Source organism: Phacochoerus africanus, chromosome 3 (assembly GCF_016906955.1).
Source record: "Phacochoerus africanus isolate WHEZ1 chromosome 3, ROS_Pafr_v1, whole genome shotgun sequence".
NCBI classification, from domain to species: Eukaryota; Metazoa; Chordata; class Mammalia; order Artiodactyla; family Suidae; genus Phacochoerus; species Phacochoerus africanus.
The window spans coordinates 201,536,399-201,549,472 of record NC_062546.1 but is presented as its reverse complement, the minus strand read 5'-3'; the positions used below and the strand labels follow the sequence as shown (position 1 = coordinate 201,549,472).

The 13,074-nt window shown below is 61.2% G+C and overlaps 1 protein-coding gene across 1 annotated transcript; it reads left to right on the top strand.

Moving 5' to 3' along the window:
• Window positions 1–2,018: 2,018 nt before the first annotated feature.
• On the top strand, window positions 2,019–5,180 carry GBX2 (gastrulation brain homeobox 2). Its single transcript, XM_047770517.1, has 2 exons — window positions 2,019–2,964; window positions 3,967–5,180. The coding sequence occupies exons 1-2, from the start codon at window positions 2,442–2,444 to the stop codon at window positions 4,488–4,490; spliced, it is 1,047 nt and encodes a 348-aa protein (XP_047626473.1). The 5' UTR covers window positions 2,019–2,441; the 3' UTR covers window positions 4,491–5,180.
• The last annotated feature ends 7,894 nt before the right edge of the window (window positions 5,181–13,074 follow it).

Sequence of the window (13,074 nt, the reverse complement as noted above, 5' to 3'; positions counted from 1 at the left end):
ATTTATTATGCTCGTAAAGAAATCAGCCCTTTGCCCTGGGCTTCGATTTTTTTTTTTTCTTTTCCCTTTCTTCTTTTCCTTCTCTGGTATGAGTGGGAAAAGAGGGAGAGCGCTTGGAGAGAGCTTCGAGAGCCCACAGACACCAGAACCTTCCCCATGGGTCCCAAAGGGAATTCATGTCCCCTCACACCGCCTAAGCCACCTCCGGGTCTGGGCGTGAAGGGAGCAGAGGCAATACTGTCAGCGTCCTAATGAATTCCTTTCAAACCGCCTGCTGCCGAGCCATCTATTACTGCGGCCTGGAGTGGGGGAACGCGCTGGAGACGTCTTTGTCCGGGTGGTGGCGGGGCGGGGGGGAGCGGGGGAGCAGGAGGAGGAGGGAGGTTGGCGGCGGGGCCAGCGAGTTTTCTCAGCACTCTGGGGCGCCGAGGGAGCACCCTCCCCTCGCTCCTCCAGGGCCCGTTGGGTGGTCAGTGGGTCCCCGGCTGGACTCCCGGCTGAGGAGGTGGTCCAGGATGAAGACGTCCCCCAGGGACCTTCGGGTGAAAGCAAGAGAAAGAAGAAGAGCCAGAGAGAGAAGAGCTTCAAAGAATCGGGTCGATAAATTCATAAAGATCGATTTATCTTTATCTCCCAATTAAATGTGCTTGTAAGTGATACATAACACACGTCCAACCCGGACCAACTCCCCATCCACTAGCTCCTTGGCGTGAGCTGATTTTTAATGGCCGGCCTAACAATGCCCTTCTCTCCTCTCCTCCCCAGCCCGGTGCTTGTCCGCCGTTCCGCGCCAAGGTCTAGACCCGGGAAGTTGGAGCTGAGGCCCTCGAGGGGCGTGGATACCCCGCGCGCGCTGGCGCGCTTGGCACGGTCTGCCCTTACCACGAAATGATGCCATTTTAAACAGGGAACACAAGAGCTCAAAGTTTTTGTTTCTATCATGGTGAAGGGGATAAGAACATTCTCAGCGTAGACCCCTCCCCGCCAATTCCCTTGCTCCCCAATTCTGGGTTTTTACCATTGCCGAGACAGGGGAAACATCTTGAGGGAATCGGCTCCATCCTGCCGTAGGCAAAAGGGAACCGCGCGCCCTCGAGTCCTCGCGCTGGAAACCGGGCGGCGGCGCCAGGGTGAGCGCTCCCTCGGTTCTCAACGTGCTTAATTAGCGCCTATTTACAAAACGCAGCTTTTATTTGAGCAAACATCATAAAGCTTTCATCAGGATAATCTCACGTTATACAATCTGGAGGCACAGCAACTCCCCCCTTCCTCCCCGAGGATGGAGCAGATAAAGGACTCGCTTTATTATCATAATTATCGTGGCTGTTATTTTGGTGCGCGCAGGCAAAGTGTGTAAATAGGTGTGATGATTAAGAATGTCATGAAAAATGAGAAGGGATAGCTCACGGGAGGGCCCAGCTCGGGATGGGAGAACCAGCAGCCTCCCCGCGCCGCTGGTAAGGCGGCGGCGCAGGGAGCAACCCCGGTGGGTTTCCCGCGGCAGCCAGGGACTGCTAGCTCCCGGCCGGCGCCCTAGGGGCAGATCTGCGAGGGCAGGATCTTGCCCCCAACTCCAGGAACCTCGCCTGGACCCCAAGCGCAGCAGCAGCACCCAGCTGTAGGGTGAACCGCCAGTAGGCTTTTTCCAGCGCCTGTATAAAAGAAATAAAATGCCCGCGCTTTGGCCGCGGCAGGCGCTAGTCCCTTGGAGGAAATGTGCCCTTGGAGGCGGCCTCGATGAGGCTGGCGAGCCCTGTGTTTCGAGCCTTGGAGGTGCAAACCGCCCCTTTCAAGTTTGTGCGGCGCTGGTCAGGCGCACCAGCTCCAGCTCTCAGGCCCGCGCGCCGCGCTGGTGGCGCCCACAGTCCGCTAGCGGCCAGCCGGGGTGGAAGGGGCGGAGCCCCGCTTTCGCCCCGCCTCCCCCTGGAGCGGCCAATAGGCTGCGGCTCCCGAACCCACGTGAGAGGAGCCTGGCCCGGCAGCAGGCAAAATGTGAATGAGAAAGAGGAGCGCGATTTAAAGGTGCTGGCTGCGCCCGCGGAAGACAAGTGCGCCAGCTTCGCGCCCTCCCCGGAGGCGAGTGGGAGGCAACCGACAGCCGGACGGACAGACGGACGCACCGACAGCTGAGAGCCGGGCTCTAGGGCCCTGGACGCGCCGCGCGCGGGCTCCGACGGGCAAACGGCGGGCAGCGGCTCCGACGAGCCCACGGGGCCCGGGCGCCCACTCCGCTCCGGGGCGCACGGCCTCACCCCGTGCATCGCCCGCGTCCGCCCCCGCCGGGCATGCAGCGGGCCCAGGACTGAGGGGCATCTGCTCTCCAGGTCCCAGTCGGCCCCTGCCCGGTGCGCCCGGCTGTGCTCCCGGCACCCGGCGGGCTTCCAGGTGGCGGCGCGGCGCAGGGACTTTTCGCCTCTCGCGGGCCTCTCCCGAGCGCGTCTATGAGCGCAGCGTTCCCGCCGTCGCTGATGATGATGCAGCGCCCGCTGGGGAGTAGTACCGCCTTCAGCATAGACTCGCTGATCGGCAGCCCGCCGCAGCCTAGCCCCGGCCATTTCGTCTACACCGGCTACCCCATGTTCATGCCCTACCGGCCGGTGGTGCTGCCGCCGCCGCCGCCGCCGCCTCCCGCGCTGCCCCAGGCCGCGCTGCAGCCCGCGCTGCCGCCGGCGCACCCCCACCACCAGATCCCCAGCCTGCCCACCGGCTTCTGCTCCAGCTTGGCGCAGGGCATGGCGCTCACCTCCACGCTCATGGCCACGCTGCCCGGCGGTTTCTCCGCGTCTCCTCAGCACCAGGAGGCGGCCGGCGCCCGCAAGTTCGCGCCACAGCCGCTGCCCGGCGGTGGCAACTTCGACAAGGCGGAGGCGCTGCAAGCCGACGCGGAGGACGGCAAAGGCTTCTTGGCCAAGGAGGGCTCGCTGCTTGCCTTCTCCGCGGCCGAGGCTGTGCAGGCGTCACTTGGTGAGTCGGCGGCGCGCGCGCCACCCCGGCGCGGAGGCGGGAGGGGGCGGGGGCGCGCCCGCTCAGTGTTCCCGAGGGGCAGAGGGGGCGAGGCCGAGCCCCTGCCCGACCCTCACCCGGGCTACCCCGGCCTGAGGAGCGGGAAGATGCAACCGAGCTGCGCCACGAGGCCTCCGGGGGGGCATTTAGAGGCAGGCAACAAGCGGGGGAGGGCATTTAGCGCCCCCGGCCAGCTGCTGCACTTTGCGGCAAATCTGTCTGCCGGCGAGTTTGGCCGAGTCTTGCACCCTCCCCGCCCCGAGCTGTGGCCTGGGGTCCCGGGTACGTTTCTGCCTTAAGGGGAGGCGGGTTGGGTTGCGCATCTCTGCAGTGCGTGGGCCCAGGGGCGCCCAGACCTATTAGACCCCTTTCCCCGGCTTGCGACTTGTCTGGGGGAATCGGATTCCTAGGAGGCTGTGCGTCCGCGTGTGCGTGCTGGGGCGTCTGCCGGGAACTTTTCTTTGGGCTACAGAACTTCCCTTTGACCAATACCGTCTGTCTCAAAGAAGACACGATCTGGGATCTGCCCCTCCCTCCGGCCCCACTCTGGCTGCGATGCCACTGAGGTTCAGCGAATTTTCACTGCTGAGGTGTATGTGTGTGGTGAGGCAGCACCCTCACCCGCCCCTCACCCAGGGGACAAAGGGGACGCTCTCTCGGGCCTCGGGCCTCCCGTGCCTTCTGCCTTAAGCTGCGGGAGGCTGGGAGGGTTCAGAGGAGGCCCGGCGGCCCCTTGAGTGATGGTTCTGGGCAAAGGGCCGTCGCCGGTACTGTCTCTTCCTCTCCCTTGAGCTTTCTCACGCCCCCTCCCCTTCTCCACCCCTCAAAGGCCAGGAAATCACAATGTGTTAATGTCGTAGGGAGACAGTCCGCTGAGGGAGGGAGAGGCCGGGGTGGCGGCGGGCAGGGAAAGGCCGGCCAGTGTGCGAAACGCAATAAAACGCCGTTTGGTTTTGCTTTCAGTCGGGGCTGTCAGAGGGCAGGGGAAAGACGAGTCAAAGGTGGAAGACGACCCGAAGGGCAAGGAGGAGAGCTTCTCGCTGGAGAGCGATCTGGACTACAGCTCGGATGACAATCTGACTGGCCAGACTGCTCACAAGGAGGAAGACCCCGGCCACGCGCTGGAGGAGACCCCGCCGAGCGGCGGCGCCGCGGGCAGCACCACGTCCACGGGCAAGAACCGGCGGCGGCGGACTGCCTTCACCAGCGAGCAGCTTCTGGAGCTAGAGAAGGAGTTCCACTGCAAAAAGTACCTCTCGCTGACCGAGCGCTCGCAGATCGCTCACGCCCTCAAACTCAGCGAGGTGCAGGTGAAAATCTGGTTCCAGAACCGCCGGGCCAAATGGAAACGGGTGAAGGCTGGCAATGCCAACTCCAAGACGGGGGAGCCCTCCAGGAACCCCAAGATCGTCGTCCCCATCCCCGTCCATGTCAGCAGGTTCGCCATTAGAAGTCAGCATCAGCAGCTGGAGCAGGCCAGACCCTGAGGGCCCAGGGAAGGCCAGGACCAGCGTGCAGAAGCCACAGCGGCCGAGGGAACCCATGGTGGACTCCACCGTGTTTGAAGCAAAACTCACAGCCACCCCCACCCCCCAGCTTTGGACATCCCAAGCAAATTGAGAGTATATTCATTAAACAGGCTTAAAAGACTGCTTTCGAAGGGGCTACCGTACACCTGAAGGCACACTAAATATTTATTATACTATCCTACTTTGTACATAGATATCTATATAGACTGGATCTCAGCTGCAGTATTTTGAAAGTTATAGAAACAAACTACTCAGTCACATCCTCTACCCACATTCCAGAAGAAAACAAAACCTCTGCTGTAACCTGCCACGCACAGCAGCCACCTTTCCATACTTTTCCAAAGGTAAACATGACATGCAAGAACAAACACTGGGGTCTACACTTATTTTTTTGTTTGTTTGTTTCTAGTCTGGCATTTTTAGTTGACTGAAAAGCAGATGTTTTGGGGCAGCCTGGAAATTCGCTTTGCTTTGGTTTTGCCTGGCTTTCTTTGCCGAGGTTGCATCTCCTCTTTGGCCATGTCTGAAGCACGTCTCCGTTGTGTTTAATTTATTTCAATGTAGCTTATTTTCCTATAAGTTATGACATTAAAACAATCTCAGTCTTGTGAATAATAAAAAGGAGAGAGAGGGCGGGGGAAAGACCAATTCTTGGGTCTCCTAAGTATGTCTTGGTAGGGAGGCCGAGGCAGCATGTGTCCAGGGGGCTGGTCTGAGACCAGGACTGGATAAACGTCCCCTGTCCAGGGCCTCCTCAAGCTGGCTGGACATGAGCCACACAGCGCTTTGAGCCACCAGGTTTTAGATAGGAGGGCAAAAGCCCCAATTAGCTTATCCATTTGCGAAAACCGAAGTCTCACTTTAGAAACCTAACGTCTTCCCCTCTGCTCAGACTAACCCGTACCGTGGAGGCCGGCAACCTTCGGCCAGAGGAGGAGGCGGGCGCCAGAGCGGGGCAAGTGAATGCGGGTGCTGGTGCCTTTGCACAAATCCCTGATTCTCTAAACCGACTGCAGCCGAGAGGGAACGCGTTTCCTTGCAAACAACCGAGGCCCGAAAAGAAGCGGGGCTTGCTCGCGGGGCAGGGCCGAGCGCCCATAAATCAGGCTCTGGGCGTGATCTTCCGACAGGAGCAGAAACCCAACTAGCGGGGCTGGGCTTCCCGGCAGCGCTCAGCTCGGAGGCGGAGGCGGCTTGTGAGAGCCCGCCGGCCGGGCACCTCCCTCTCCGGGCGGGGTCGGAGGGGGGCGGGTCCCGACCACCGCCCCACCCCGAGGAGCGCCGGCCAGTTGGGGACGGGTCCGCGGGGGAAGGGGAGAGCGGAGAGCTGGGCATCCCCCGCGCCTCGGGTGGCGAGGGATGCGGCCAGCGGGGCGCGGGAGGGACGTACGCGGACCCTCGCCCTCACTCGCCCACCCCCGCGGACCGTGCCCCCACCCACCCCGGGCCGGGCGGGTTCCACCCGCGGCTCCTCTCCCGACCCGAGGTTCTTGGCTGGATGCGGGCGGCCAGGGGCTTCGGAGATTGCTGTGGACAGTCCAGGGGTGACCCAGGGGGCGCGGAGCGGGCAGGCGAGGGTGAGCGCGATGCCAGAGCCCTCGCGGCCCCTAAACCAGCAGCCGGGAGAGCGAAGAGAAGCCGGCAGCTTCGCCAGCCTCATCCTCCCGCGTGGAGGCCGGGCAGCTGGTTGCGGAGCAGCCGCGCGTCGCACTCACCGAGATTCTCAGCCCAAGACGGGGAAGCCGGTGGCCATGGGACAATAGGAATATTGACTTTAGGTGGCTTCCAACCCGTCACCTTTCCCCGGCGGAGGGGCAGGGGGACCGAGATCTCAGCCCGAACTTCAGGCACAAGGTGAGGGGGCCAGGCGCGACCGATACAGCGATTCCCGTCGCGTCCCCAAGATTTCCAGGGACAGAAAATGGCCCAGGCTTGGATTTTGAGCCCCAGCAAAATTGAGCGGCCGTTCCTCCGAGGGCCTCGGTCCGCTCTTCGGGCGAGGAGAGCTACGCGGGCTCCTTGCTGCCCCCACCCAGCGCTCTGGGGTCGGGGGGGTGGAGGGTGCACAAGGGCCGCTCCCGCTGATTCCGCCGGTGGCTCGCCAGTGAACGCACGCGGGTCACCGGTTGGTGTAACCTGCTCGGGGCAGGTCCTCACTGGCCACAGGCCGCTGCCTCAGCACTGGAGGGCTTGGAGACGCAGTCCCCACCCCCAACCCCGGGGGCCTCTCCATGCCCTGGCCGGATATGCGCCCCTGGCGGAAAGGTGGCTGGTGGTTCAGTGTCCGGGCCTGAGGACCTAGGGAGAGCTGCAGTCTTCCCAGCGGGGATGCCCTCGCCTGGCCCTCAGGGTGTTGAGAGCAGGGCACGCCGGGCAGATCCTGGAGCACTCGCCCTTATACCCTTCCACTGTAACAGGTGTAACCCCTACCCACCTTCTCCAAAAGCCCAGGGTACGGACGGGAGACACAGAGGGGAGGGGCCCAAAGCCTTGGCTTCACAAACCCCAGGGGGACATGACCCTCCCTAGGATTGGGAGGTGGCCCTCAGGGAGCCCTAGCCCAGGGCTCGAGCCCCCCAGGTGCCCTGGTCCTGGGCCTTTGGAAGCAGCAGGAGTAGAGGGCCTGGGGCTACCGCCGGGCCTCCTGCCCTCTCTGGGCTCGGTCCTCCTCCTCCCCGACCCCTGAACCCCCAATGCCGGCAGCCCAGCCCGGCGGCCCAGGCCCGAGAGACAGGCCGAGGGGAGGAAGATAAACAAGCAGCGCTTGACGGCCGCTGTCATCATGGCCGTCATCATGGCTTTCATTTGGCTGCCTAATGAGTCACATCACAGGCAGAGAGAAAAATTGTCAATCGCCCGGGCCCTAATGAATTTTTTTGCAAATTGTAATCAAGCCAGGCCGTCTCAGCTGGCTGATTAATGAGACCCACGAGGCTCGGCCAGCACCTCAGCTTTTTATTCCATCCCGTCCTCCCTGCACTAAATTAACAGCAACTTGTCTGAGCTTCAAATTAACTCCCAATGATTAATTCTGATGGGGGGGCCTGAAGAATAGCTTGCTCTAATAGGCTCTGGCCTGAGATGCTGTTGGAAATTAATACACTTCCCCTTTGGCTGCCGGCTTTAATCCAAGGTTGGGTTTTGACATCACTATATTTGTTGTTACAATAAATTCCACTTACATCTGCAGATCAAATAATTACGCTTCAGAGCGCCACGGACCTGCGCCCCCACTTCCCAGGCCAGGGCTCCTGAGGATGGCCCGCACCGCACGTCCACCACCCCGGTCTGACCACGGGGGTCACAGGAACAACCACCCAACAGGACGAACCCCAGCCCTCGCCCCTCAGAGAGCTGGGTGCTCCTGGGCACTTTGAAAACCTGTAGCCATGTCTCCACATTCTGGGGACAGGGCCTCTTAGATTAGTCTGGGTCTTCAAACAACCTTCCCCGTCCATACTCCCCGCAGGGGCTGGGAGGACCCCTCCCAGTGCCTTAGCTTCCAATGCCTGGCCTTCCCCAACCCCAGTCTGCGCTGGAATTTTGGAGACTCAGCGCATATGCTTCGGTGCCCACTTTTCCCCTCCCCATCCTCAGTCCCAGGGTGGTTCTTTCACAGCGTCTTTTCAGCCTCATGGGATGAGGTGGGGTGGGGAGGCCTTGTAGGCGCGTCCAGTCCAGGTGTGCCTCGCAGTACCATCTGAGGCATGCCGGCGACACTGGGCCTGCCGCTGGGATGAGTACCTGCATTCCAAGATGCCTGGTCTCTCGGGTCAGTGTCTTGTGTCTGTTTGTTGGAGCTTAATTGGCTTAATCATTTCAACTGTGCCTGGCAAGCCTAGCGCAGGCCTCCGCAGCCCACTCCCTCCAGTCCTGGGCCTGTCCTCCCTCTGTCTCCCTTAGCAGGGGGTCCTGGGTGTGTGGGAAGCCAGGAGGGATGTGTTGGGAGGTGATCACCGCCTGGTTCTCGCTCTCAGGGTCTTCTCAGCTCCCTGTAGAAGTCGCTAGTGGGGGTCCCGAGTGGTTGAAGTGCGGTGTTTTCCAGGGCCCTGGCTGTAGCATCAGCTCAGAGTTGTCTAGCCTGCAGGGGACGTGGGTCACCACGCAGCCCAGTGGCCTGCCCATGCCCAGCCTCGTCCCCCCTAGAAAGGATGCTCTAATGTGGGAGCCCCCATTTCTGTCCCAGGAGACCCCAGGCCTCTGCCTAGGCCCACATCACTGGAGCAGGTGGCCTGCTTGGACCCTCTGAACTGCCAGGCTTCCCAGATGGCCAGGACGTGGCAGGGCCTCTTTTCCCTGAAGCTGGACACCAGGGCCCTGGAGTCTAGGGGTGAGCCAAGGTCCGGGGTCTACTGGGAGTTGCCCAGGCGAAGGTAAGTGGCATTAATCTCCATTTCGGGCCCTTATGGTGTAAACAGGAGAAATATGATCTCGGTAACCGAACATGAATGCAAATCACACCGTCAGAGTAATAAAGCACCTGAAACCCCGACACACAAAAGCAACACCATATGTATGAAGACAACCTGCATAAATTATAAATTACATCATAAAAATTGATTGCCTCTTTGAACAGTTCAGAAGTGAGAGCCCTAAGCTGACTTCCGCCCTCTCTGGCTTTGGGGCAAGGTCAGGGAGAGCGTATTCCCCACGACGGCCCGCGGACGCGGCTGACGCGGCTCAGAGTCGCGGGTCAGGGCTACGGACCCGCCTGCTGGCGCGGGAGGCGGGGACGCGCACCTGTCTCCGGAAGCCCTAAAAGGCGACGTGCCGGTTGGGCGAGAGGCGCCCCTGGGACCCCGGGGCTGCTGCGGATCGAGGCCCAGCCTGGATTTCAGAAACCAGCTCCACCAGACTAAGGGGGGGCAGCTCTTCGGGCGGCACTCGGTGCTGCTCGCTCAGATTGCTGGCTCGGACCCGCAGGAGTCCACCCAGAGTGGGCGCTGTGCTCTGAATGAGTGTGAATGTGAGCGTGCCCGGCGAGGGTGTGAGGGGTGAGAGTGTTGCTATGCGTGTAGCTGTCGAGTCACCTCTCACGTCTCACCCCGGTTTTCCCGGATCGGCGAGAGCCAACCAAACCGACGCCAGTGGGGGAGTCGAGGCGCCCACTGCACCCTCCACCGCGGGGAGCGGGCCCTGCGCCTCCGAGCTCTACCCCCACCCCTGTGGCACCGCGAAGAGGCTCCCACCTCCCACCCCCTCTGGCCGCTGCTGAGCTCTCACACGCCCCCCCCCCCAACCTCCACTGTGCAGAGTGGAGTCTCCGGGATGAGGTCCCGGGCACCCACTCCACCCGGGGTCTAGACTCTGGGTTGTTCCCTGTCCCCACCAACACCGCCCGCAAGGGGCTCCTCCAGACACACACGTCCTGGGGCCTGGTCGACCCTCTTCCGCCCGCTGGGCCAGGGAGGGGACAGCTGAGCCCGGGGCAGCTCCGGCAGAGGCAGACAGGCCGCGAGGAGCCTCCGGTTCAGCCCGAACCATCGTGCGTGCGTCCCGTTGGCTTAGAGGGAGAGAGGAGGGAGGAGGGATCCCGCCTCGGACCCCCCGCCGCTTGGAGGTGGGAGGCTGGGGCGGGGTGGGGGGCACGGCTGCGCGCTGTCCCCGGCCCTCCGGCGACCTTGCCGGGTGATGCTCCGAGGCCCAGAGCACGAAATTGGGGGCCTCCTCCCAAGGCGCAGGCGCACCCGGAGAGGGGCCCAGGGCCCAGGCGAAAGCCGGGGGCAGGACCCGGCCTGGGAGGCAGATGTCACGCTGGGCGCCCCCCTCCCCCCAGCCCTCATCTCTTTATTTCCCGCCACTGGATCCCGAGCGCCTTTGTCATGCCTGTCCCGCTCTGGTGTGGCCGCGCGTCGTCTTAAAGGGCCCGGCCCCCCAGCTTGGGCTCCGCGGCTGCCCGAATGACAAAGGCTGAAATGGGATTACACCGACCTGATCCCATTAAGCCAGCTCCCCGGCTCGGCTCCGGCGGACTCAGATCCTTCACACAGGCACACCCCCCACCCCCCACTCATTCCCTCTGTCCCCGCCCCCAGCCCGACTTCCGCAGACGCACCTGGCCGGGGGACCCTGCAGCGAGCTGAGGGTGCCCTGGGGGTTTGGAAGTGGCCACCTGATCCCAGGGAGGGGGCACAGCCCCCTCTCTGAATGACAAAAGCAGAGGCCAGCCACCTCAAGGAAGGAAACAGAGGGGCTGACCCCAGCCCGGCTTGGATCCCTGCGCAGCAGGCAGAGGTGGGTGCTCATCCGAAACCACGGTCGGGTGGTTCTTCATGGAAGCTTCCAGTGCACCTCTCCCACAGGGCCATCCAGGTAGCTGTGGCCTAGAGCGCAGGAAGGAAGACGAAAGACATCACCACACTGCACCCAAGGCTCTATCTGCCAGCTCATCTCACAGCCACTGGGCAGGCAGGGGCAGCCTCCCTGTGTGCAGATGTAGCAGCCAGACCTTAAGGAAGTGGCCCTGTTCAGGGTGGCACTTGCAGGGGGCCTGGATCTCTCCAAAACCCGATCTCTATCTCCAAAAGCCTTGGGCGCTGAGGCCCAAGCCATTGGCACACACTCCAGCCCCCTGGGTCCCGGGCTAGGGCCCAGGCCTTGGCCTTTGGGGGACGGCTGCTGGTGGGGAAGGGCTGGCAAGACAGAGCTTGGAGCAGTCCTGTTGGTGGATGTGGGTTGGTAGGTAGGGTGAGGGCTGAGGATGCTTGGCCCTACTTTTGCTTCAATGAGGAGTCCGTTATCTTTATATGAAATTGGGTAGAACTTCCAGAGAGGGGGCACAGAGCAGGGCGAAGAACCCTGGAGGGGCGTCAGATCCTAATAGAAACTCCCCTGAGCCAACCTTGACCAAGTCGGTTCCCCCATCTGGACCTTCGTCCCCTCACCTGGAGACCTGGCACAAGGTTCCAGACGTCAGGACATCTTGATTTCTGGGAAGGTTAGCGAGGAAACACAGAAGTGAATGGTAACATCCGGGCCACAGTAGCAGGTGGTTTAGGACCTAGGTGTGTAGTTTTGAACTCAGACCCCCTGGAGGGTTGCACCCTTGGGGGTTTCCCTCTCTGATCTCTGTTCCCCGTCAGCGCCCATAGGGCTGATGTGGGCAGAAGGCACCAGACAGAGCTGGGCACATGGTGAGCCAATATTAGTCACGTGTCCATTTTTATCCAAACAGAGGCAGGCTCCCCTGTTGGAGGCCAGGCAGAACCCAGGGCTGCACCTGCGCTTCTGCCTCAGCCGCGCCTCTGGGTTGGAGTCTGCTGCGTGGACCTCAAGTGGCTCAGTGAGAGCCCTTCCCCCCGCTCGGCCCTGGCTGGTCCTGCCGCAGCTTCAGGCTGTTGTTCTATCCTGTCCTTGGTGGCGATGGCCCGGCATCAGCAGCACACTCTTCACTCTGCAAACAGGTTTTGGGTCCTGCACTGGCACCTTCTGTCTGAGGGGGCCCGGAGTCTGGGGGTTGGCAAGTGAGCTGGTGGCCACCGTGGCAGGAGATGCCTCAGGAGGACGGCTCCTCACCGCTTCCACCCGTGAACACCAGCTCATCTCGGTTTTCCTCCATCGAACCAGACGGTTTCAATGATCCGCATGGGCTATCGGACCAGATCTGCTGTGACATCTTCGACCTGGAGTCGGGGGTCCCAGAGGCTGGCCTCCGGGGGAGGCAGGAGTCCAGGTCCAACTTGTCCTTCTGCCCAGCGCCCACAGGGGAGGGCTTCGTGAATGCGTACATTCTGGATAACGATGCGAAGTCTCTTTTCAGAAGAGCCTTCATCATTCCTTATGTTTGCACGATTCCTCTTTGGACAGACACCATCTCCCTCCAGAGGAGCCTGGAGGGATTATTTAGAAAGATGCCTGAGCTCTGTAAAAACCAAGAATTCATTTCTTTTTCCTTTTTTTTTTTTTTTAAACGGCTGCACCTGTGGCATATGACTGCTCCCAGGCTAGGGTGGCATCGGCGCTCCAGCTGCTGGCCTACACCACAGCCATGGCAATGTGGGATCCAAGCCACACCTGTGACCTGCACCACAGCTGCCAGCAGAGCTGGATCTTTAACACACTGAGCAAGGCCAGGGATCGAACCCACATCCTCATGGTGACGTCAGGTTTTCCACCCACTGAGCCACAATGGAAATCCCTAAGACAAGAACTTAAAGGCATTGCTGTCAATGCCCTTAGTCAAAGAATCTCTGAGTTGGGTGAAATCGGGCCACTCTCATCTTTTGGTTTCCCTGTAACTTGGGGCACGGTGTCACCCACAGGCAGAATGACCTCAGACCTTCACGTGACTGCTCAGATTTTTCACATCACACCAAAGCAGTTACTTAACAACATGGATGCAATGATTACTTTCGGTCTTTAAACTATCAATCATTTAAAAACGTTTATCAAAAAAGAACACAATAGGAGTTCCTGTCGTGGCATCGCAGAAACGAATCTGACTAGGAACCATGAGGTTGCGGGTTCGATCCCTGGCCTCGCTCAGTGGGTTGAGGATCCGGCGTTGCCGTGAGCTGTGGTGTAGGTCGCAGACTCGGCTCAG

Bases quoted from the DNA above. Each gene is read 5' to 3' on its own strand.
- GBX2 (XM_047770517.1), top strand. From the start codon at position 2,442: ATGAGCGCAGCGTTCCCGCCGTCGCTGATGATGATGCAGCGCCCGCTG. The intron at 2,965-3,966 runs GTGAGTCGGCGG...TTTTGCTTTCAG, and splicing joins GGCTGTGCAGGCGTCACTTG to TCGGGGCTGTCAGAGGGCAG.